At 29.6% G+C, this 24,443-nt stretch overlaps 1 protein-coding gene across 1 annotated transcript in view; it reads left to right on the top strand.

The window, feature by feature from the left end:
* Nucleotides 1–48: 48 nt before the first annotated feature.
* Nucleotides 49–24,443, top strand: part of LOC129612716 (ionotropic receptor 21a-like) — a 45,799-nt gene continuing 21,404 nt past the window's right edge. The window contains exon 1 of the mRNA XM_055526472.1: nt 49–208. Coding sequence (XP_055382447.1) covers nt 49–208 — 160 coding nt within the window. The remainder of the gene's footprint in view (nt 209–24,443) is intronic.

Genomic DNA, 24,443 nt, shown 5'->3' with positions numbered 1-24,443 from the left:
TAAAACTTTTCCGCTCAAAATAATTGGAGCTGCGCATCGCAATAATTAATGTCGCAGTTTCATCTTATACAAATATTACAGAGTTTCACTAAAGAAGAAGAGGATCAAATACTTAGACAACCGAGAAGAAGCAAAAATAATACAAAAATAACGTCAAACGCAAGTACTGAAGAGGATTACAAATTTCTTGATGATGTAGATCGAAGTGGTCTAATTTGATGTAGTGCACAAATGACGATCTTTTCTCCTTCTTGAATAGTGTTGGTCTATACCTACCTACACCAAAACAAATATGTATGTGGAATTTCGCTAGCTTCTCATTATTTTTAAACCATACCGCGTATGTTATGTGAACAATATAATTTATAGAATCTTTGTTATTCTACAGGATAATACTTTATCCAATTAATTTTTTGTTTCTGCAGGCGAAATTCTTTATACGTTATGTGTTATTTTTTTTGTTTTTTTGTTGTAATTTTGGTTTTGTTTTTCTTGTTATTTTTTATTGTTTTGTATAGTTCAGATGGGCTTCAAACATTTAAAAGATCAAAAGGATAAAAGTTGTCCTTAAAAATAAGTATGAAGTAAACAAGAACTATAACTATGGAAAATAACAGTACTATTGTATTATATTCCAGATTATTTTACTAGTAGTTGATTCAGGCAATTCTAAGATACTGTTTTCCTAAAACGTAAATAATTATTATTTAAAATTCACTAAACTCTTTCTTCAACAGATAAATAAATTATAGACTTTAAAAACCCATGAGTGAAAGTTAGACTTTCTTTATTAATTTTAATTAAAGCAGCAAATTATTAGATTTAATGTCGCCATCAGTATTTATTCTCTCCCATACAAGAGAGAATTCTTTCCCATTCTTTTATTCCATTCAATTTAACAAATCATTAATAATCAAAAAAATTGCTCAAAATAAGCCTAGATCGCCTCATTTTGCTCTAAATAGTTTTCAAAGACTCAAATTTATGTATAGTTAGTAATTAGATTAAACTCTGTGTTGTCATTTATATTTTGATTGCTTTTAATTTTTCTGATTATACTTCCTTCTTTGATAGTGTGTGAGCATAGGGCCAGTACAAAGCTCCGCCATTGCAAATTGTTTTTGACCTTATTTTTTATTTCTGCCGATGTATATTTTTGTTTATGGCCAGATATAAAAACACCTAGTTTACATTTGTGACGCATATTTACAACTTTGTCTTTCTTAAGATCGCTCATAGTCTACCAAACACCATTCTAGTGAATTTTAACCGGTTTTCTACATATTCTTTTGTGACCAGGATAGTTGAAACTTAGCATATCTTCTACTGATCTTGAACTGACGTTTAATGGGACTAGATTGACGTGTTTATGCTGATCAATTTGGTTTTATTGCCATTCACTTTGAGTCCCGCCTCGGCTGTCATACTATACAAATAGTGTAGCTTTGCTTGTAACTCTGAAGAGAAGTATGTTTTTCTGACTCACACATATTCAGAATGTCTTCCTTCAGTATCTGCATTTATTCCGATAGAGTGAAACTACTTAAAATTTTCTCCCAATCGATTCATTCTTTTATACAATTAAAACTCTAATGTTTTTCAAAACGTTAACAAAACTTTGGGATATCAGTAAAATTTATCATTCAAAAAAAGTTCATATAATAGGAAAAACAAAAAACAAAAATTGAACAAAAAATTATATTAAAAATGACAGCTATGCAACTTTACTTCTTTTAGAATTCACCGTCAGAGTTTTCCATAGGGATACATTATATTTTGTTGTCATACTGAAAATCATATTACTGTCATTATAATCATAATGGTTATTATTGTTGTTTGGGAAAAATAAAACAATCAATTCTTTTTTCTTTCTCTCTTGTTGTAGTGTTTGTCGTGTTGCACTATCGTTAGAGTATTTAAAATTAAAATAGTATTTTCCTCTCACAAGAGATATACCAGAATAAAAAATATATAAAAAAAAAATAAAAACAAACGTGAGGAATTTACAAAAGGAGAAAATAGTATATTAAAAGAGATTAGGATTTTCAATTATAATTGGGGAGCGAGTTAAAGAAGAGCCATTGAAGAAGAGATAATCATAATAGAATTTTTTTAAGACAGAAATCCTATAAAAACATGAGAACTTTAAAATAAATTTCAGTAATAATTTTGATTTAGCTTTGGGTAATCCTATAGATTTATAATAACTATTTTTATTACATAGAGTACGAACTACGTTGTTATACAAGCGTAAAAGTTTTAAAGTAATTACATTTTACGCTTTATAATTTCATATTGCTGGAGTCAATACTGAAACCATTCAATCATTATTGCTTAGTTAAGGATTTTTAATTAAATTCTTAAAAATTTCGCTTACGTATATAAAGACTTTTGAAATTCAAGACTTTTTTTTTCCAATTTCTTGGCAAACTCGTTATATCTTTTATTAGACCACTTAAATGCACCACAAAAAGACTAAATCATCATAATTTTTTTTCTATGCTTAAAAGCACTAAAACGAAAAGTTAAAAATGCTTAAAAATGAAAAAAAAACTTTTATATTTTTTCACTTTATCGCCACATAAGCTCATCTTTGAATTGCATCTCTAATGATACACCATTGATTTTTCAATAGATATTCATTGCTCATTTTTTTGTAATGTTGTGATTAAAAGAAAAAAAAACGAAACAAAAAGCTGACGAAATCGTTGATGACTTTAGTAAAAAATTTCAATTTTTTTCTATTAATCTTATACAAATACATAGGTAGGTTTAGATTATATTATACGGCAAATACAATAAAAACAAAAAAAGCCGTAATATGCGTGCCACTCAACATGCTCTTGGCTTAAGGTTAACGTCGTATACACTTTTCTCTTTCAATGAAAATTTTGTATATTGGGGTTTTTTGTTTTTTAGTTTACGTGGACAAGTAGGTGAAACCCTTCCTGGATAATGAGATGGTTTCGCACACCTCAATACTGTCGGACTCCTACCGAGAAAAACACCCACTATCGCACGGTGGATCCAATCCAGAACTTTTCGCATTACTTCAGATTGGACCGCACCCCTCTCTTTTATGATGAAACCTATATTTATTTTTAATTCTCCTCTTTTTGATTTTTACGCATCCTAAATTTTGCTGTTTCTCCTCTAGATATTTCAGTCTCTTCTTCTTGCGTAACAACATTTTTATGTATTTCGCTATTACGACCCAATTATCCTCGCTCTCTAGCATTCTTCCCACGATGTTCCCCGGAATCATTATTCCGATGGCTGTTTCTAAGGCTCGCCGTTCCGTTTCTTCAACGCTACGTTCGAAAGAAGTGTGGAAGACGGTTTCTTCCGCTCCGCCGCAGTGCCTGCATTCAACCTTCCCATCCCGTGAAGGTAGGCCCGAAAATATCTATGCCCGACAAAAACTGCGTGATGTAAAAATTACCTTTGTCATGCCCACGCCCAACCCACCTGTCGAGGTCAGGCATCAATCTAGCTTTCCTCCATATCTTCATTGGGGTTAACATTTTATTAAAATTAAATTGGGGTTAACATTTTATTAAAACAAAATTTTAAGAATAGTAAAAATGTACGAACGCCCTAAATATATCGCACAAAAACAGCTTTAGCAGCTATCAAAGTAGGTCCTGGTGTGGGAAACGTTTTTGTCAGAAGAGTATGAAGTTACATCATAGCTTATAGTCATTAAGTTCGAACACATTTTTATAGCATTGCGAGCGTGCTATTCACATGTTAGAACCCTCTTGTAAACGAGCCTTAGTTCAACGTTTTCAAAATTGTAAGTTTTTGAATGGGTGATAAAAAAGTTGAAAATTTTTCAGTTCAGAATGGCGGCAACAAATGGAACAGTACATTAGAACTGTCAACCATACCAGGACATAATTAAGGCGGATTTCAACTTCTATGACGTTAGACAGGTAACTATATGTTACATTAATTATTTAGTCAATAGCTTCAATATAGTTTCTTTCATTTGATATGGGATGGAAGTACTACTGCCCATAGACAGTAATATTCTTGCCAGCTGACAATCCAGTTATCATTATTTTATTATTGCTCGTGAATGATGACAACGTGAGTAAAAATAATATTCTGTTTTTATGTTGCTTTGCATGTATGACTTTGTCTCACTATAAATATAGATATATTCACAATATTACATACATGCAAATGAAAAATTACGTTCATACAAAAATATTATTCGCTTTATAAATTCTGCGATGATCCATTCATTCAGCTAAATAATCATTTTACATTGTCATACCTTCGGTGAATTTGTATGTGTACCTGTATAATATAGGTACTTTATTATTATAATATTTTTGATATTTTTTCTGATATATTTTTTGCCACTTCAGATTTTTATGGTTAGCACCTTGTTAGCTTTATATATACCATTTTCTTTCATACTATTTAACGCTGTACATGTACGTAGAATATTATTGGTTTGGTTATTTGTGTGTATGTACATTATAATGAACATATCACAAGCAAAGTGAAAATGACTTAAAGGTGCTTTTATGATATATGAACATAAATTACACCATATTTATGTTAAGAGATTTTTATTTTTGCTACACCAATTCATAACAACCCAGCTGTATTTTGTACTTGGCATTTGGTGGCTCATTTCTTTTTTTATAGGGAGAGAAAAGAAGAACTATAAAATATATGGTGACAAACTGGCGGATAACTTTATTGGAAAAATATAAATAACAAACAAATAAAAATCAAAAAGTATAAAAAAAATTCTTAAGGAAAAATTATGATGTAAAACGCCATAAAAAATCCTGTGTTTCATGTATCCTTTTAGAACAGTATGGGATAGGAAAATATCTAAAAAAAACAACAACATAGGTAATAATAATAGTAAAATTTATATTTAAAAATAGGTAAAAATTATAGAGATAATCTTTAATTTTATAGGAAAATTTTAATGATTACAAAATATATTTATATAAAATTACAGTAGAGCACCTTGTTGGTCTTAAAAGCCTACGTGGCGGTATGTCATTAAATACTTGTTCGTAAACATTAATACATAAGCACAAACATTTTAAACTAACAAGAGTGCTAATTCTTGTAATTTAATTTATCTTCCTAATTTATATTTTATATTTATTTTATTAAGATTAAGTTTATTTTTAAAGAAAAAATGAACATTTATGGCGCTTATTACAATTTACAGCACAATCTAGTAAGAAAATTCTCAATTAAGATTTAGAAGAAAAAACATGTAAAGTCAAATAAAATAGATTTCGAATAAATCAAGTTACAAGATGGATTTAATAGGAAAAAAACATACAGCTTTTTAAAATTCCATTGACAATTGAGTAACTGTGAAGTCAGTAATGTGAATTGACTAGATCATTCATCAAATTCAGATAAAATTCTCGGTCTAGTAAACTATGAGCTTCAAATTGAAAATTTTCAAAAAATCCTCCCTATTTTCTGATTTAATTACTGAGGTACTGAAAAAGACATGAAGAACCGTATAAAACTTACGATAATAAGGTTTAGAAGGCTCTGAACGGTCTGGCTGGAGACAACGCAACTTGACTAGTGGCTCAAAATACGAATATTAAACACCTGCCTAAAATCGGTGCTCTTATATGGAAGTATAAAGAAAAACTGCACAAACAAAATGTAAGTCTTCATAAACAAATGCTTAAGACTTATATACGAGGCATTCTGTTCGAGAATAATCTGGAACTCAGAGCTCTGAGAAGCGACAGGACAGGAACTCCTAGAAATCCAAATAAAGAAGAGAAAATAGAAATGGATCAGTTATATCCTCATAAGGCTAGAGAATAACATTCAAGGGAAGTCCCCAAAATAAAATTCCAAGGGAAAGAAGATAGTAGGTACACCGAAAGAAGTGTGGTGCAGAGGCAGTTTAAAAAGAAATAGAAGAGTACTGCAGAACACGGTCCGCAATAAATTTATTGGCACACATGATTAGTTGATTAAACTCAACTTAAACAGTTTTTGCTTTTAACTACAAAATTTATAATTAAATTTTTTCATATTTAATAATTTTCTTCTGAACATCACAATATATTGACTGCAGAAAATTTAATGTAACCCCAACCTATTTATAAAATTTATAATACTGAAATCCTTACATAATATTATGTAAGAATCTACTGCATACATACATTGTCAGCCATTTTGTGGTGTAACAAATTTCATTGCATAATTTTAGGGATAAAATATTATTAAAAGCACTTAAATATAATTACTAATTAACCATTTTTAATAAAAATTTTACTAAGAATGTTGGTTTTATTTATTTAAAATTCTATTTTTAAAACATTTTATTTCCAATTAAAATATTGTTAAATTTTTAAAAAATAAACTTTTTAATTAATAAAGTTTACTACCTTATTTTCAATTAACTATATAATAATTATGATTAAATTCAATTAAAAAATATTAATAGAATATTAATTATGTTAAAAATTTTAAATTTCTAAAGTTGCTGAAAGGAGTTAATTACAAAAAATGACAGTTTATTATATTGAATACGAAATATAAATGTTAATTATTATTTCAAAAATGGAATAAAGTGAAAATTACTTATGAAATTTATATATAAAAAAATATTTAAAAAAAAAAATTGGAAATTTAATCAATTTTTCAAAGAACTGATTATGGAAGCGATCTTATTTGTTATAATTAAGCAATTTGAGAAAGTCGAGTGCGGAAAACAATTATTATTTTTATCAATGAGGGAGAGTTCGACAACTTGCAATATTAGGTGTATTAAGTTTCTTGTTACATACAAATGAAATTAAATTGAGTGCAAAGTCTTGTAAAATGTCCCCGAGATACGACATTCCAGAAATTTTTGTCATAAACCGAATCGTCAACTATTACCATAAATTTAATATAATAATGAATTAGAAATGATTTGTATGAATTTAATTCCAAGAATTAAAAAATTTACTACAACCACAATTTGATCCCATTGCGTTTATTCTCATTGAAAATTTCCTCTCCTCAGAGTCTTAACCCTGCCTTAATTCTACTAATTATTTGAAAATCTGCAATTATATTTAAAATTTTATGAAAATTTTAAATAAATTACCGAATATTTCCAAAAATCTTTGACGAGTTTTATATCTGATATTTCAAATGCTGCGAAAAAAATTAAGAAAAAATAATAACAGTAAAAAAAATCAAATTCTTAAAATATGAAAACCCATTAATTTATTTTTATTTTTTTTTCGTTGAAACAAATGATAATAATTTATTCAACCCTTCAAAATGTATAAAAACGATAATTTACCAAAAAAAAAAAAAAAAACAAACCAAAAAAAAAATAAATATAAAACAAAATCCTGGGAACTCAAATAAAAAAAAAGGACATTTTCTCAACACTGCCTAGAGATGAATATAATGACGAAAAAAAAAATAATAAAATCAAAATAAAAGAGAGAAAAAAAGTATTGAAATAAAATAAAAATATTTTTATTTGATTCGGTTAGAAATTATTATGATAAAAAGTCATAAATGACAAAATAATAATGAGAAAAATAGCAAAGGAACGAGAAAAATAAAAAAATTGAGAATTTAAAGGAAAGATACAGTGAAAAAGGTCATTCTCGACCACTCTCAGTCCAAAAACAAAAAAAACATAAAATTTTGATTTCGTAAAGAGTATTTTAAAGGTACGCCGGATTTAAATGTCTAGAAAATTCAAAGAGAGAACTTTGATTTTATGAGAAAATATTTTAAAAATATCAATGCTTGAATTTTAAAAAATTTACCTGAAAGAAGTTTAACATTCCTTTACATGTGTTTTTTTTCTACTTTTAATATGATATTGATTGCCATTCCAATATAATTAAATAATCTTTAGTGATGGGGAGAAAAAACTGAAGTAAATACTCTCTATACACCAATAAAATAAAACTCTTAAAAAATAAAACAAGAACGATAATGGAGATTTATTCAACTATATGATGACTTATTCACCTATATAATTTTAATAGCTGAATAGATAAAGTTAACATTAGATGTGAATTCAGTTATTTACCCGTAATTGGTTGCCGGTCATCTACTTATTATATAAATTATTATAAAAAATATGTTAAAAACAATTTCATGTACTTATTCACTTAAAGTGCATGATTACAGCGAATCTATGCTAAATATTGCACTATTAATCTCCGACTCAACTGCTACTGAGCTACTATGTAATTAACCTGAATTAGTACTAATAAGTAATAATTGCTGAATTGTGCTGTATTACAATATTGTTGCAAATTCCGATGTCAGGAATCGTATTGTTTCGTGCATTCTAATTATTGAAATTTTACATTCATGAAACTCTTAGTTTTCAATTTCATTTCAAGTGTTTTTTCCAAATAAAATTAAAAGTCAACGTTTTTCTACGTATATAGTGGACATTTTTTTAAAACTAAAATTATTTTAATGATAAGTAGAAAATGAAATTTAAAATACCTTAAGAAATCAATAATTTACGGATGCATAACCAAGAAAATAACAAGACAAGATAAGAGGAACGTAAGAAAAGCAAAAAAAAAACATTTTCATTCCAACGAGTAACATAAGATCCGGTTGGAGAGTATTAAAATAATGTTATGATAACAATGCCTGCAGCAATAAAACAGTTTATTTTTTTTGCTTTAATTTCATTGTTTTATTTTGATTTCATGTTCGTCCTTAGCCCTTATTTTTTTCCCCGTGTTTCTTTTTATTATTATTTTTATTTGTTTGTTTTTTTTTTGATAGGGATACCTAAAGTCACTTGGGAAAACCTAAATTATTTATTTTATTTTTTTCATATTTTATTTTATAATATTAAAAATCGTCAAAATATAGAATATAAAAGATAAAAATAGAAAATAAAAACATAAAAAATACCTACACTTGAAATCAAAATTTTTTTTAAGGATCATAATTTTTTTTTGCTATAGCATTTGATGCCAAAAAAAATATAGAAGTTTGTTGTTAATATTTTTGTTCTGAGTTATTGAAAATTACAGTCTGTATGTCTATTGTTTATCTATATATTATGTTATGCATTCCCAGATACGGAAAAGTTCTGTTGCATTTTATTATTCTATTATTACAGTTTATTTCAAATATCGTAATCAAAATAATGTACTATACAGTTACGAATTACATATATATTTTTTTATTCCATTTTCTAATTTAATAACATGAAAGGGGAAAAAATGAGAGAATTGGAATATTAAGGACTTATTTTGTTGAAAAGTCATGAGTGTTGTTTTTTTTTGTATGAAAATTGCCTTATTTTGGAAAGAGGTCGTTACTCTTGGAATGTGCACATTTGGTGGTTGTGAGAGGCATTTTTCCAGTGCAAAATGTACATTTTTGTGCACTTTGGTGTATGCCCTTTTTGGACGAACTGTATGCCACTCTACTGTTACCAGATTTGCTCAATAATAACGTGCTCTTAAATAAAACCTAAATTTGATGTTAACTTATTTTTGGATAGAATTCATTGTATTTGGATAGAAGTTGGATATTTTTGGATAGAAATGTGAAACAAAAATAAAGCAAAATTAATTTTCATCGCGTTTTCAAACTTAAGATAACTAGAAAATAATTTTTTTTTCAATGTTTTAAATATAATGAGATAAAAATAAAATAAATAAAATGAAATAAGTTTAAATTTTAATATTACATTTTTGAAAAAATAAAAATTTTTAATTATCAGTCAAAGATTACCCCCAAAAAAACTTATTAAATATGGTCTGATAAGAATTGAAAAGAATTTAATGGTAGTGCTAGCACAAAACAAATATTAATCAAAAGTAACTAAAATATTCTCTATATTAATAAATGAATATTCAAATTTAATTATTTCAAATATCATTAACTTTGAAGTTATTACTTGACTTAAAACCATATCATGATTTGCAGACTCTAAAATGTAGTGTACACTCTTTTGCACTTAATTATTTTCAATTATTTAAAATATTAATAATAATCACTAATACTAAAAAAAACCACTGGATTCCTTTTAAATAAGAGCTAAATTCATAATTAATTAAACAAAGAAAAATAATTTCCATGTATTTATTTTTTTCCGTGTATATTCTTTACTAAACAATTGAAACTACCATTTTGACTTTTATGACATTGTAACGACTTCTTAATAAAATTTACTAACTTTATTTTGTAATAAGAAATTCCCAAAAATTAATTCTATTTTGCACATATACATAATTTCATAAATTGTAATGAGAAGCGTCAATTTAATGCCTTATATAAATAGACTGTAAATGTGTATTCAGCGAATACACATACCAAAATGCATAAAATTTATGTCAGAAGTAGGTAATTAAAATTAATTATACAATTCATTAGAGAAGCCACGATAAAAAGGATCAAATATTTAACTTAGAACATTATTTTAAATATAAAATTATCAGCACTTATGGATAAACAGTGGAGGAATAAATTGAACAAACAAATTATATATATTGTCATTACATATGCTGTCATCACTGTTATATATTGGTATTAAAATATATTAATATAAAAGTAATTTCAGATAAATCTGGACCCCTCGGAATATACTGTCAAATAAAAGTCTTCAATATAGCGTCATTGCTACCCTCGAGTCGATCGAGTCACAAGGGCTTTGTGGCCCCGATGCTGGAGAATCTGTGAATTCCCAGTGATCGCAAAAACAGTCAGAATCGCTCTATCTCTTCTAGTTTAGCCAGAAAACGCGTTTAAAGTTTTGCAAAATGTTTTTTTAAATATCTCCAAAAATATTTTTGCTACACCCTATTATCATATATTGGCAGAATCCGTGAATTCCCAGAGATCACAAAAAACAGTTAAAATCGCTCTATCTCTTCTAGTTTAGCCAGAAAACGCATTTAAAGTTTTGCAAAAGATTTTTTTAAATATCTCCAAAAATATTTTTGCTACGCCCTATTATCATATATTGGCGGAATCTGTGAACTCCCAGTGATCACAAAAAACGCTTAAAATCGTTCTATCTCTACTAGTTCAGCCAGAAAACGCGTTTAAAGTTTTGCAAAAGATTTTTTTTAAATATCTCCAAAAATATTTTTGCTACATCCTATTATCATACATCGGCCGAATCTGTGAATTCCCAGTGATCACAAAAAACAGTTAGAATCGCTCTATCTCTTCTAGTTTAGGTAGACAACGCGTTTAAAGTGTTACAAAAAGTTTTTTAAATATCTCGAAAAATATTTTTGCTACACCCTATTATCAGATATTGGCCGAATCTGTGAATTCCCAGTGATCACAAAAAACAGTTAAAATCGGCCTATCTCTTCTAGTTTAGCCAGAAAACGCGTTTAAAGTTTTGCAAAATGTTTTTTTAAATATCTCCAAAAATATTTTTGTCACGCCCTATTATCATATATTCGCCGAATCTGTGAATTCCCAGTGATCACAAAAAACAGTTAAAATCGGTCTATCTCTTCTAGTTTAGCCAGAAAACGCGTTTAAAGTTTTGCAAAATGTTTTTTTAAATATCTCCAAAAATATTTTTGCTACGCCCTATTATCATATATTCGCCGAATCTGTGAATTCCCAGTGATCACAAAAAACAGTTAGAATCGCTCTATCTCTTCTAGTTTAGCCAGAAAACGCATTTAAAGTTTTGCAAAAGATTTTTTTAAATATCTCCAAAAATATTTTCTCTACAGCCTATTATCATATATTGGCGGAATCTGTGAACTCCCAGTGATCACAAAAAACAGTTAAAATCGCTCTATCTCTTCTAGTTTAGCCAGAAAACGCATTTAAAGTTTTGCAAAAGATTTTTTTAAATATCTCAAAAATATTTTCTCTACAGCCTATTATCATATATTGGCGGAATCTGTGAACTCCCAGTGATCACAAAAAACAGTTAAAATCGCTCTATCTCTTCTAGTTTAGCCAGAAAACGCGTTTAAAGTTTTGCAAAATGTTTTTTTCAATATCTCTAAAAATATTTTTCCTACACCCTATTATCATATATTGGCAGAATCTGTGAATTCCCAGTGATCGCTAAAAAAGTCAGAATCGCTCTATCTCTTCTAGTTTAGCCAGAAAACGCGATTAATGTTTTGCAAAATGTTTTTTTAAATATCTCCAAAAATATTTTTGCTACAGCCTATTATCATATATTCGCCGAATCTATGAATTCCCAGTGATCACAAAAAACAGTTGGAATCGCTCTATCTCTTCTAGTTTAGCCAGAAAACGCGATTAATGTTTTGCAAAATGTTTTTTTCAATATCTCTAAAAATATTTTTCCTACGCCCTATTATCATATATTGGCAGAATCTGTGAATTCCCAGTGATCGCAAAAAAAAGTCAGAATCGCTCTATCTCTTCTAGTTTAGCCAGAAAACGCATTTAAAGTTTTGCAAAAGATTTTTTTAAATATCTCCAAAAATATTTTCTCTACAGCCTATTATCATATATTCGCCGAATCTATGAATTCCCAGTGATCACAAAAACAGTTGGAATCGCTCTATCTCTTCTAGTTTAGCCAGAAAACGCAATTAATGTTTTGCAAAATGTTTTTTTCAATATCTCTAAAAATATTTTTCCTACGCCCTATTATCATATATTGGCAGAATCTGTGAATTCCCAGTGATCGCAAAAAAAAGTCAGAATCGCTCTATCTCTTCTAGTTTAGCCAGAAAACGCATTTAAAGTTTTGCAAAAGATTTTTTTAAATATCTCCAAAAATATTTTCTCTACAGCCTATTATCATATATTCGCCGAATCTATGAATTCCCAGTGATCACAAAAAACAGTTGGAATCGCTCTATCTCTTCTAGCTTAGCCAGAAAACGCGATTAATGTTTTGCAAAATGTTTTTTCAAATATCTCCAAAAATATTTTTGCTACAGCCTATTATCATAAATTGGCGGAATCTGTGAACTCCCAGTGATCACAAAAAAAAGTTAAAATCTCTCTATTTCTTCTAGTTTACCCAGAAAACGCATTTAAAGTTTTGCAAAAGATTTTTTTAAATATCTCCAAAAATATTTTTGCTACAGCCTATTATCATATATTGGCGGAATCTGTGAAATCCCAGTGATCACAAAAAACACTTAAAATCGTTCTATCTCTACTAGTTAAGCCAGAAAACGCGTTTAAAGTTTGGCAAAAGATTTTTTTTAAAAATCTCCAAAAATATTTTTGCTACACCCTATTATAATATATTGGGCGAATCTGTAAATTCCCAGTGATCACAAAAAAAAGCTAGAATCGCTCTATCTCTTCTAGTTTTGCCAGAAAACGCGTTTAAAGTTTTGCAAAATGTTTTTTTAAATATCTCCAAAAATATTTTTGCTACGCCCTATTATCATATATTCGCCGAATCTGTGAATTCCCAGTGATCACAAAAAACAGTTAAAATCGGTCTATCTCTTCTAGTTTTGCCAGAAAACGCGTTTAAAGTTTTGCAAAATGTTTTTTTCAATATCTCCAAAAATATTCTTGCCACGCCCTATTATCATATATTCGCCGAATCTGTGAATTCCCAGTGAACACAAAAAACAGTTAAAATCGGTTTATCTCTTCTAGTTTAGCCAGAAAACGCGTTTAAAGTTTCGCAAAATGTTTTTTTTCAATATCTCCAAAAATATTCTTGCCACGCCCTATTATCATATATTCGCCGAATCTGTGAATTCCCAGTGATCACAAAAAACAGTTAAAATCGGTTTATCTCTTCTAGTTTAGCCAGAAAACGCGTTTAAAGTTTTGCAAAATGTTTCTTTAAATATCTCCAAAAATATTTTTGCTACGCCCTATTATCATATATTCGCCGAATCTGTGAATTCTCAGTGATCACAAAAAACAGTTAAAATCGCTCTATCTCTTCTAGTTTAGCCAGAAAACGCGTTTAAAGTTTTGCAAAATGTTTCTTTAAATATCTCCAAAAATATTTTTGCCACGCCCTATTATCATATATTCGCCGAATCTGTGAATTCCCAGTGATCACAAAAAACAGTTAAAATCGGTCTATCTCTTCTAGTTTTGCCAGAAAACGCGTTTAAAGTTTTGCAAAATGTTTTTTTAAATATCTCCAAAAATATTTTTGCCACGCCCTATTATCATATATTCGCCGAATCTGTGAATTCCCAGTGATCACAAAAAACAGTTAAAATCGGTCTATCTCTTCTAGTTTTGCCAGAAAACGCGTTTAAAGTTTTGCAAAATGTTTTTTTAAATATCTCCAAAAATATTTTTGCTACGCCCTATTATCATATATTCGCCGAATCTGTGAATTCCTAGTGATCACAAAAAACAGTTGGAATCGGTCTATCTCTTGTAGTTTAGCCAGAAAACGCGTTTAAAGTTTTGCAAAATGTTTTTTTCAATATCTCCAAAAATATTCTTGCCACGCCCTATTATCATATATTCGCCGAATCTGTGAATTCCCAGTGATCACAAAAAACAGTTAAAATCGGTTTATCTCTTCTAGTTTAGCCAGAAAACGCGTTTAAAGTTTTGCAAAATGTTTCTTTAAATATCTCCAAAAATATTTTTGCCACGCCCTATTATCATATATTCGCCGAATCTGTGAATTCCCAGTGATCACAAAAAACAGTTAAAATCGGTCTATCTCTTCTAGTTTTGCCAGAAAACGCGTTTAAAGTTTTCAAAATGTTTTTTTAAATATCTCCAAAAATATTTTTGCTACGCCCTATTATCATATATTCGCCGAATCTGTGAATTCCCAGTGATCACAAAAAACAGTTAAAATCGCTCTATCTCTTCTAGTTTAGCCAGAAAACGCGTTTAAAGTTTTGCAAAATGTTTTTTTAAATATCTCCAAAAATATTTTTGCTACACCCTATTATCAGATATTGGCCGAATCTGTGAATTCCCAGTGATCACAAAAAACAGTTAAAATCGGTCTATCTCTTCTAGTTTAGCCAGAAAACGCGTTTAAAGTTTTGCAAAATGTTTTTTTAAATATCTCCAAAAATATTTTCTCTACAGCCTATTATCATATATTGGCGGAATCTGTGAACTCCCAGTGATCACAAAAAACAGTTAAAATCGCTCCATCTCTTCTAGTTTAGCCAGAAAACGTCTCCAAAAATATTTTTGCTACAGCCTATTATCATATATTGGCGGAATCTGTGAACTCCCAGTGATTCCAAAAAACACTTAAAATCGTTCTATCTCTACTATTTCAGAAAGAAAACGCGTTTAAAGTTTTGCAAAATGTTTTTTTAAATATCTCCAAAAATATTCTTGCCACGCCCTATTATCATATATTCGCCGAATCTGTGAATTCCCAGTGATCACAAAAAACAGTTAAAATCGGTCTATCTCTTCTAGTTTTGCCAGAAAGCGCGTTTAAAGTTTTGCAAAATGTTTTTTTAAATATCTCCAAAAATATTTTTGCTACGCCCTATTATCATATATTCGCCGAATCTGTGAACTCCCAGTGATCACAAAAAACAGTTAAAATCGCTCCATCTCTTCTAGTTTAGCCAGAAAACGTCTCCAAAAATATTTTTGCTAAAGCCTATTATCATATATTGGCGGAATCTGTGAACTCCCAGTGATCCCAAAAAACACTTAAAATCGTTCTATCTCTACTATTTCAGAAAGAAAACGCGTTTAAAGTTTTGCAAAATGTTTTTTTAAATATCTCCAAAAATATCCTTGCCACGCCCTATTATCATATATTCGCCGAATCTGTGAATTCCCACTGATCACAAAAAACAGTTAAAATCGGTCTATCTCTTCTAGTTTAGCCAGAAAACGTCTCCAAAAATATTTTTGCTACAGCCTATTATCATATATTGGCGGAATCTGTGAACTCCCAGTGATCCCAAAAAACACTTAAAATCGTTCTATCTCTACTATTTCAGAAAGAAAACGCGTTTAAAGTTTTGCAAAAGATTTTTTTTAAATATCTCCAAAAATATTTTTGCTACACCCTATTATAATATATTATGCGAATCTGTAAATTCCCAGTGATCACAAAAAACAGTTCGAATCGCTCTATCTCTTCTAGTTTAGCTAGAAAACGCGTTTAAAGTTTTGCAAAAGATTTTATAAATATCTCCAAAAATATTTTTGCTACAGCCTATTATCATATATCGGCGGAATCTGTGAACTCCCAGTGATCACAAAAAACACTTAAAATTGTTCTATTTCTACTAGTTCAGCCAGAAAACGCGTTTAAAGTTTTGCAAAAGATTTTTTTTAAATATCTCCAAAAATATTTTTGCTACACCCTATTATAATATATTATGCGAATCTGTAAATTCCCAGTGATCACAAAAAAACAGTTAAAATCGCTCTATCTCTTCTAGTTTAGCCAGAAAACGCATTTAAAATTTTGCAAAAGATTTTTATAAATATCTCCAAAAATATTTTTGCTACAGCCTATTATCATATATTGGCGGAATCTGTGAACTCCCAGTGATCACAAAAAACAGTTCGAATCGCTCTATCTCTTCTAGTTTAGCTAGAAAACGCGTTTAAAGTTTTGCAAAAGATTTTATAAATATCTCCAAAAATATTTTTGCTACAGCCTATTATCATATATCGGCGGAATCTGTGAACTCCCAGTGATCACAAAAAACACTTAAAATCGTTCTATTTCTACTAGTTCAGCCAGAAAACGCGTTTAAAGTTTTGCAAAAGATTTTTTTTAAATATCTCCAAAAATATTTTTGCTACACCCTATTATAATATATTATGCGAATCTGTAAATTCCCAGTGATCACAAAAAAACAGTTAAAATCGCTCTATCTCTTCTAGTTTAGCCAGAAAACGCATTTAAAATTTTGCAAAAGATTTTTATAAATATCTCCAAAAATATTTTTGCCACAGCCTATTATCATATATTGGCGGAATCTGTGAATTCCCAGTGATCACAAAAAACAGTTAAAATCGCTCTATCTCTTCTAGTTTAGCCAGAAAACGCATTTAAAATTTTGCAAAAGATTTTTATAAATATCTCCAAAAATATTTTTGCTACAGCCTATTATCATATATTGGCGGAATCTGTGAACTCCCAGTGATCACAAAAAACAGTTGGAATCGCTCTATTTCTTCTAGTTTAGCCAGAAAACGCATTTAAAATTTTGCAAAAGATATTTATAAATATCTCCAAAAATATTTTTGCCACAGCCTATTATCATATATTGGCGGAATCTGTGAATTCCCAGTGATCACAAAAAACAGTTAAAATCGCTCTATCTCTTCTAGTTTAGCCAGAAAACGCATTTAAAATTTTGCAAAAGATTTTTATAAATCTCCAAAAATATTTTTGCTACAGCCTATTATCATATATTGGCGGAATCTGTGAACTCCCAGTGATCACAAAAAATAGTTGGAATCGCTCTATTTCTTCTAGTTTAGCCAGAAAACGCATTTAAAATTTTGCAAAAAAATTTTTTTAAATATCTCCAAAAATATTTTTGCTACGCCCTATTATCATATATTGGCGGAATCTGTGAACTCCCAGTGATCACAAAAAACAGTTAAAATCGCTCTATCTCTTCTAGTTTAGCCAGAAAACGCATTTAAAGTTTTGCAAAAGATATTTTTGCTACAGCCTATTATCATGTATTGGCGGAATCTGTGAACTCCCAGTGATCACAAAAAACGGTTAAAATCGCTCTATCCCTTCTAGTTTAGCCAGAAAACGCGTTTAAAGTTTTGCAAAATGTTTTTTTAAATATCTCTAAAAATATTTTTGCTACAGCCTATTATCATATATTGGCGGAATCTGTGAACTCCCAGTGATCACAAAAAACGGTTAAAATCGCTCTATCTCTTCTAGTTTAGCCAGAAAAAGCATTTAAAATTTTGCAAAAGATTTTTTTAAATATCTCCAAAAATATTTTTGCTACAGCCTATTATCATATATTGGCGGAATCTGTGAACTCCCAGTGATCACAAAAAACAGTTATAATCGTTCTATCTCTTCTAGTTTAGCTATAAAACGCGTTTAAAGTTTTACAAAATGTTTTTTTAAATATCTCGAAAAATATTTTTGCTTATTTAATATTGGGCGAATCTGTAAATTCCCAGTGATCACAAAAAAAAGCTAGAATCGCTCTATTTCTTCTAGTTTAGCCAGAAAACGCATTTAAAATTTTGCAAAAAAATTTTTTTAAATATCTCCAAAAATATTTTTGCTACGCCCTATTATCATATATTGGCGGAATCTGTGAACTCCCAGTGATCACAAAAAACAGTTAAAATCGCTCTATCTCTTCTAGTTTAGCCAGAAAACGCATTTAAAGTTTTGCAAAAGATATTTTTGCTACAGCCTATTATCATGTATTGGCGGAATCTGTGAACTCCCAGTGATCACAAAAAACGGTTAAAATCGCTCTATCCCTTCTAGTTTAGCCAGAAAACGCGTTTAAAGTTTTGCAAAATGTTTTTTTAAATATCTCTAAAAATATTTTTGCTACAGCCTATTATCATATATTGGCGGAATCTGTGAACTCCCAGTGATCACAAAAAACGGTTTAAAATCGCTCTATCCCTTCTAGTTTAGCCAGAAAACGCGTTTAAAGTTTTGCAAAATGTTTTTTTAAATATCTCTAAAAATATTTTTGCTACAGCCTATTATCATATATTGGCGGAATCTGTGAACTCCCAGTGATCACAAAAAACAGTTAGAATTGCTCTATCTCTTCTAGTTTAGCAAGAAAACGCGTTTAAAATTTTGCAAAAGATTTTTATAAATATCTCCAAAAATATTATTGCTACACCCTATTATAATATATTCGCCGAATCTGTGAACTCCCAGTGATCACAAAAAACGGTTAAAATCGCTCTATCTCTTCTAGTTTAGCCATAAAACGCGTTTAAAGTTTTGCAAAATGTTTTTTTAAATATCTCTAAAAATATTTTTGCTACAGCCTATTATCATATATTGGCGGAATCTGTGAACTCCCAGTGATCACAAAAAACAGTTAGAATCGCTCTATCTCTTCTAGTTTAGCCAGAAAACGCATTTAAAGTTTTGCAAAAGATTTTTTTAAATATCTCCAAAAATATTTTTGCTACAGCCTATTATCATATGTTGGCGGAATCTTTGAACTCCCAGTGATCACAAAAAACAGTTAGAATCGCTCTTTCTCTTCTAGTTTAGCCAGAAAACGCATTTCAAGTTTTGCAAAATGTTTTTTTAAGTATCTCCTAAAACATTTTTGCTACGCCCTATTATCATATATTCGCCGAATCTGTGAATTCCCAGTGATCACAAAAAACAGTTAAAATCGGTCTATCTCTTCTAGTTTAGCCAGAAAACGCGTTTAAAGTTTTGCAAAATGTTTTTTTAAGTATCTCCAAAAATATTTTTGCTACGCCCTATTATCATATATTCGCCGAATCTGTGAATTTCCAGTGATCACAAAAAACAGTTAGAATCGCTCTATCTCTTCTAGTTTAGCCAGAAAACGCGTTTAAAGTTTTGCAAAATGTTTTTTTAAATATCTCTAAAAATATTTTTGCTACAGCCTATTATCATATATTGGCGGAATCTGTGAACTCCCAGTGATCACAAAAAACAGTTAGAATCGCTATTTCTCTTCTAGTTTAGCCAGAAAACGCATTTAAAGTTTTGCAAAAGATTTTTTTAAATATCTCCAAAAATATTTTTGCTACAGCCTATTATCATATATTGGCGGAATCTGTGAACTCCCAGTGATCACAAAAAACAGTTAGAATTGCTCTATCTCTTCTAGTTTAGCTAGAAAACGCGTTTAAAGTTTTGCAAAAGATTTTTTAAATATCTCCAAAAATATTTTTGCTACAGCCTATTATAATATATTCGCTGAATCTGTGAATTCCCAGTGATAACAAAAAACAGTTAGAATTGCTCTATCTCTTCTAGTTTAGCCAGAAAACGCGTTTAAAGTTTTGCAAAATGTTTTTTTAAATATCTCCAAAAATATTTTTTGCTACAGCCTATTATCATATATTGGCGGAATCTGTGAACTCCCAGTGATCACAAAAAACAGTTAGAATTGCTCTATCTCTTCTAGTTTAGCTAGAAAACGCGTTTAAAGTTTTGCAAAAGATTTTTTAAATATCTCAAAAAATATTTTTGCTACACCCTATTATTATATATTGGCGGAATCTGTGAACTCCCAGTGATCACAAAAAACAGTTAAAATCGGTCTATCTCTTCTACATTAGCCAGAAAACGTGATTAAAGTTTTGCAAAATGTTTTTTTAAATATCTCAAAAAATATTTTTGCTCCACCCTATTATCAGATATTGGCAGAATCTGTGAATTCCCAGTGATCACAAAAAACAGTTGGAATCGCTCTATCTCTTCTAGTTTAGCCAGAAAACGCCATTAAAGTTTTGCAAAATGTTTTTTTAAATATCTCCAAAAATATTTTTGCTACACCCTATTATAATATATTATGCGAATCTGTAAATTCCCAGTGATCACAAAAAACATCTTCTTTTTTTTAAAAATCTCCAAAAATATTTTTGCTACGCCCTATTATCATATATTCGCCGAATCTGTGAATTTCCAGTGATCACAAAAAACAATTAAAATCGCTCTATTTCTTCTAGTTTAGCCAGAAAACGCCATTAAAGTTTTGCAAAATGTTTTTTTAAATATCTCCAAAAATATTTTTGCTACACCCTATTATAATATATTATGCGAATCTGTAAATTCCCAGTGATCACAAAAAACATCTTCTTTTTTTTAAAAATCTCCAAAAATATTTTTGCTACGCCCTATTATCATATATTCGCCGAATCTGTGAATTTCCAGTGATCACAAAAAACAGTTAAAATCGGTCTATCTCTTCTACATTAGCCAGAAAACGTGATTAAAGTTTTGCAAAATGTTTTTTTAAATATGTCCAAAAATATTTTTGATACAGCCTATTATCATATATGCACCGAATCTGTGAATTCCCAGTGATCACAAAAGACAGTTAGAATCGCTCTATCTCTTCTAGTTTAGCCAGAAAACGCGTTTAAAGTTTTGCAAAATGTTTTTTTAAATATCTCCAAAAATATTTTTGCTACACCCTATTATCATATATTGCCAGAATTTGTGAATTCCCAGTGATCACAAAAAACAGTTAAAATCGGTCTATCTCTTCTACATTAGCCAGAAAACGTGATTAAAGTTTTGCAAAATGTTTTTTTAAATATCTCCAAAAAGATTTTTGCTACACCCTATTATCAGATATTGGCAGAATCTGTGAATTCCCAGTGATCACAAAAAACAGTTAAAATCGCTCTATTTCTTCTAGTTTAGCCAGAAAACGTGATTAAAGTTTTGCAAAATGTTTTTTTAAATATCTCCAAAAATATTTTTGCTACGCCATATTATCATATATTCGCCGAATCTGTGAATTCCCAGTGATCACAAAAAACAGTGAGAATCGCTCTATCTCTTCTAGTTTAGCCAGAACACGCGTTTAAAGTTTTACAAAATGTTTTTTTAAATATCTCCAAAAAGATTTTTGCTACACCCTATTATCATATATGCGCCGAATCTGTGAATTTCCAGTGATCACAAAAAACAGTTGGAATCGGTTTATCTCTTCTAGTTTAGCCAGAAAACACGTTTAAAGTTTTGCAAAATGTTTTTTTAAATATCTCCAAAAATATTTTTGCTACGCCCTATTATCATATATTTGCCGAATCTGTGAATTCCCAGTGATCACAAAAAACATTTAGAATCGCTCTATCTCTTCTAGTTTAGCCAGAAAACGCCATTAAAGTTTTGCAAAATGTTTTTTTAAATATCTCCAAAAATATTTTTGCTACGCCCTATTATCATATATTCGCCGAATCTGTGAATTTCCAGTGATCACAAAAAACAGTTAAAATCGGTCTATCTCTTCACATTAGCCAGAAAACGTGATTAAAGTTTTGCAAAATGTTTTTTTAAATATCTCCAAAAATATTTTTGCTGCACCCTATCATCAGATATTGGCAGAATCTGTGAATTCCCAGTGATCACAAAAAACAGTTAAAATCGGTTTATCTCTTCTTGTTTAGCCAGAAAACGCGTTTAAAGTTTTGCAAAATGTTTTTTTAAATATCTCCAAAAATATTTTTGCTACGCCCTATTATCATATATTGGGAGAATCTGTGAATTCCCAGTGATCACAAAAAACAGTTAAAATCGGTCTATCTCTTCTAGTTTAGCCAGAAAACGCGTTTAAATTTTGCAAAATGCTTTTTGAAATATATCCAAAAATATTTTTGCTACACCCTATTATCATATATTGGCAGAATCTGTGAATTCCCATTGATTACAAAAAACAGTTAGTATCGCTCTATTTCTTCTAGTTTAGCCAGAACACGCCATTAAAGTTTTGCGAAATGTTTTTTTAAATATCTCCAAAAATATTTTTGCTACGCCCTACTATCATATATTGGCAGAATCTGTGAATTCCCAGTGATCACAAAAAACAGTTAAAATCGGTATTTCTCTTCTAGTTTAGCCAGAAAACGCGTTTAAAGTTTTGCAAAATGTTTTTTTAAATATCTCCAAAAATATTTTTGCCACGCCCTATTATCATATATTTGCCGAATCTGTGAATTCCCAGTGATCACAAAAAACAGTTAAAATCGGTCTATCTCTTCTAGTTTAGCCAGAAAACACGTTTAAAGTTTTGCAAAATGTTTTTTTAAATATCTCCAAAAATATTTTTGCTACGCCTTATTATCATATATTCGCCGAATCTCTGAATTCCCAGTTATCACAAAAAACAGTTAGAATCGCTCTACCTCTTCTTGTTTAGCCAGAAAACGCTTTTAAAGTTTTGCAAAATGTTTTTTTAAATATCTCCAAAAATATTTTTGCTACGCCCTATTATCATATATTGGCAGAATCTGTGAATTCCCAGTGATCACAAAAAACAGTTAGAATCGCTCTATCTCTTCTAGTTTAGCCAGAAAGCGCCATTAAAGTTTTGCAAAATGTTTTTTTAAATATCTGCAAAAATATTTTTGCTACGCCCTATTATTATATATTGGCAGAATCTGTGAATTCCCAGTGATCACAAAAAACAGTTAAAATCGGTCTATCTCTTCTAGTTTAGCCAGAAAACGCGTTTAAAGTTTTGCAAAATGTTTTTTTAAGTATCTCCAAAAACATTTTTGCTACGCCCTATTATCATATATTCGCCGAATCTGTGAATTCCCAGTGATCACAAAAAACAGTTAAAATCGGTCTATCTCTTCTAGTTTAGCCAGAAAACGCGTTTAAAGTTTTGCAAAATGTTTTTTTAAGTATCTCCAAAAATATTTTTGCTACGCCCTATTATCATATATTCGCCGAATCTGTGAATTTCCAGTGATCACAAAAAACAGTTAGAATCGCTCTATCTCTTCTAGTTTAGCCAGAAAATGCGTTTAAAATTTTGCAAAATGGTTTTTTAAATATCTCGAAAAATATTTTTGCTACGCCCTATTATCATATATTGGCAGAATCTGTGAATTCCCAGTGATCACAAAAAACAGTTAATATCGGTGTATCTCTTCTAGTTCAGCCAGAAAACGCGTTTAAAGTTTTGCAAAATGTTTTTTTAAATATCTCCAAAAATATTTGTGCTACACCCTATTATCATATATTGGCAGAATTTGTGAATTCCCAGTGATCACAAAAAACAGTTAATATCGCTCTATCTCTTCTAGTTTAGCCAGAAAACGCGTTTAAATTTTTGCAAAATGTTTTTTTAAATATCTCAAAAAATATTTTTGCTCCACCCTATTATCAGATATTGGCAGAATCTGTGAATTCCCAGTGATCACAAAAAACAGTTGGAATCGCTCTATCTCTTCTAGTTTAGCCAGAAAACACCATTAAAGTTTTGCAAAATGTTTTTTTAAATATCTCCAAAAATATTTTTGCTACACCCTATTATAATATATTATGCGAATCTGTAAATTCCCAGTGATCACAAAAAACATCTTCTTTTTTTTAAAAATCTCCAAAAATATTTTTGCTACGCCCTATTATCATATATTCGCCGAATCTGTGAATTTCCAGTGATCACAAAAAACAATTAAAATCGCTCTATTTCTTCTAGTTTAGCCAGAAAACGCGTTTAAAGTTTTGCAAAATGTTTTTTTAAATATCTCCAAAAATATTTGTGCTACACCCTATTATCATATATTGGCAGAATTTGTGAATTCCCAGTGATCACAAAAAACAGTTAATATCGCTCTATCTCTTCTAGTTTAGCCAGAAAACGCGTTTAAATTTTTGCAAAATGTTTATTTAAATATTTCCAAAAATATTTTTGCTACACCCTATCATCATATATTGGCCGAATCTGTGAATTTCCAGTGATCACAAAAAACAGTTAGAATCGCTCTATCTCTTCTAGTTTAGCCAGAAAACGCGTTTAAAGTTTTGCAAAATGTTTTTTTAAATATCTCTAAAAATATTTTTGCTACAGCCT

This window comes from Condylostylus longicornis, unplaced genomic scaffold, assembly GCF_029603195.1.
Source record: "Condylostylus longicornis isolate FDR11 unplaced genomic scaffold, ASM2960319v2 ptg000076l, whole genome shotgun sequence".
In the NCBI taxonomy this organism is placed as follows: domain Eukaryota; kingdom Metazoa; phylum Arthropoda; class Insecta; order Diptera; family Dolichopodidae; genus Condylostylus; species Condylostylus longicornis.
This window is presented reverse-complemented; position numbering and strand designations above follow the sequence as displayed.